The 1,924-nt window shown below is 41.7% G+C and overlaps 1 protein-coding gene across 1 annotated transcript; it reads right to left on the minus strand.

Annotated features, from left to right (window-relative positions):
- Positions 1 to 545: 545 nt before the first annotated feature.
- On the minus strand, positions 546 to 1,625 carry LOC118750806. The gene has a single exon (XM_036485542.1). It carries the CDS (start codon positions 1,623 to 1,625, stop codon positions 546 to 548), a length of 1,080 nt encoding a protein of 359 aa, XP_036341435.1.
- Between the last annotated feature and the right edge of the window lie 299 nt (positions 1,626 to 1,924).

Raw genomic sequence — 1,924 nt, forward strand, 5'->3', positions numbered from 1 at the left:
AGCAACATATCAATTTTTTGAGGCTTAAAAAACAACGGATCTGCAAGCTGTACATTCGCAGGTAGATTCGATATATTGACATTACAATCAGGCTGAGGTTCACTAATGCGTGACAATATCAAAAATGTTAATTCAGCTGAATAAGCGGATGTATTTGAGGTGATAGTTGTGTGACCCAGAGTCTAATAACGCTCTGCACAGTATAGGCATGCCCCAGTTGTTTGTCACTTTAACAAGAGCTGTAGCCAGTATGATCGTACACCTAGGTTTATTCAAAGTAGCGGAGAGGCTAGCTGCTGAGTCGAAGGCAGTAGAGCTGTTAGTAAAAGCGGAGGTGCCGGCGGCGATCATGATGTTGGAAGCAGATGAAATTGTGGCTAATGGTCATTCCGTATGAGCATTATTAGACGTGGCAGTCAAAGACGAAGGTTCAATAGCAGGTGCTGCATTTACGAAAAATGATTTGTTGTGAAGTAATGTATGGTGGCTGCGTTTGCAGACTCTACACCTTTCAGATTCGCAGTTTATGTGCGTGTGGTCAGCCTTTAGGCAATTATTACAAAGATTTCTCTGATGGATAGCATCAAATCTTTAACATGATTTGTGCCACTGCGGTACGTACAGTTACGCTGAGGTTTTACATTTTCGCAAACAACAAAGGCGAAACGCTGCTGCGAAGAGCGAAAATGTTTTAGGCTTTTATTACTATTGACGCATTGCTGTGTAGTGGAACGCGCTGCTGCCGCTCTTTCTTCTAAATGAGTACACCTTTTTCCCAGGAATTTAAAAACCTCTTCTAGTGTTGGAAGCCTATCAGTGGGAGCTTCGTCATTCCACTTTTCAAGTGTGGAGTTGTCTAATTTTGGCAAAACTATTTCGATGACTAAATCATGCCAATGTGCCACTGGTCTTCCTAAGGACGATAATGCTCTCAGGTGAGTATTTACTGAATCGATTAGCTCCCGTAATGCCGATGAAGAAGACTTGTTGGCATTTGAAGGCACATTAAAAAGCTGTCTTATATGCCCCCGAACAATGACGTTACGCTTTTGATATCGTCCGACAAGTGATTTGAGTGCGATTTCGTAGTTGTCAGAGGTCACTTCGATGAACTGTATACGCCGGAGAGCACCATCCTTAAGCGAAGATCGGAGATAGTGGAATCGCTTGACGTTATCTAGAGCACTATTGCGATGAACCAAGGCAGAGAACGTGTCGTAGTACGACAACCACTGGGTGTAGTCACCGGAGAACGTTGGCAAGGGGATTTCTGGCAGTCTTAATTTCTTACTGACGATCGTTTCACATTTGGTGGTTGCTGTTGAACCTTTTCCTGCTTCCTCCTTACACTGCCTTATAGCAACCATCAGAGTGGGACGAAGAACAAAGTAAAGCTCTTCGAATGAGCATCGAATGGTGTCCCCTTCCTCCGGTTCAAGTTCTTCAATGCTGGATTGTATGCTTTCAAAATCATGGTAGTATTTCTCCAGAGCATGGGCTGTAGTTTCGAGTTCTTGAACAGATGCTTTTGATAATTTGGAGTCGATAAACTCCTTTACACGCTGCTGCTGAGCTATTAGAGTACCGCGTTTAATTTTCAATTTGGCAAGTTTGACTTCGGCCATATCTGCAGAATAGACCTTAAGGACGCGCCGCGTGGGCTTATTTGTCACGAATTAATCACAAATGTCTTGGTATATATTTATTATTATACACGCTTAAACAAATGAGTTTAATTTAGACTACCGTCTCCTGGCAGGATCGCCAATGTTAAATTCGATCAGAATTTCTCTACTTGTAGTGAAATGAAGAAAAAACACTTTATTTTTTCCACGTTATAAATTCTATCAAATAAAACACCTCTTTGAGGTAAAATTTTCGAGTGACGAAAGCTGAACTAGAAACACAAAATTTATGATATCAA

The sequence above is a fragment of the Rhagoletis pomonella genome, unplaced genomic scaffold (genome assembly GCF_013731165.1).
Source record: "Rhagoletis pomonella isolate Grant_MI unplaced genomic scaffold, Rhpom_1.0 Rhpom_scaffold_00409, whole genome shotgun sequence".
NCBI classification, from domain to species: domain Eukaryota; kingdom Metazoa; phylum Arthropoda; class Insecta; order Diptera; family Tephritidae; genus Rhagoletis; species Rhagoletis pomonella.

Coding starts and splice junctions, on each gene's coding strand:
- LOC118750806 (XM_036485542.1), bottom strand. CDS start 1,625: ATGGCCGAAGTCAAACTTGCCAAATTGAAAATTAAACGCGGTACTCTA.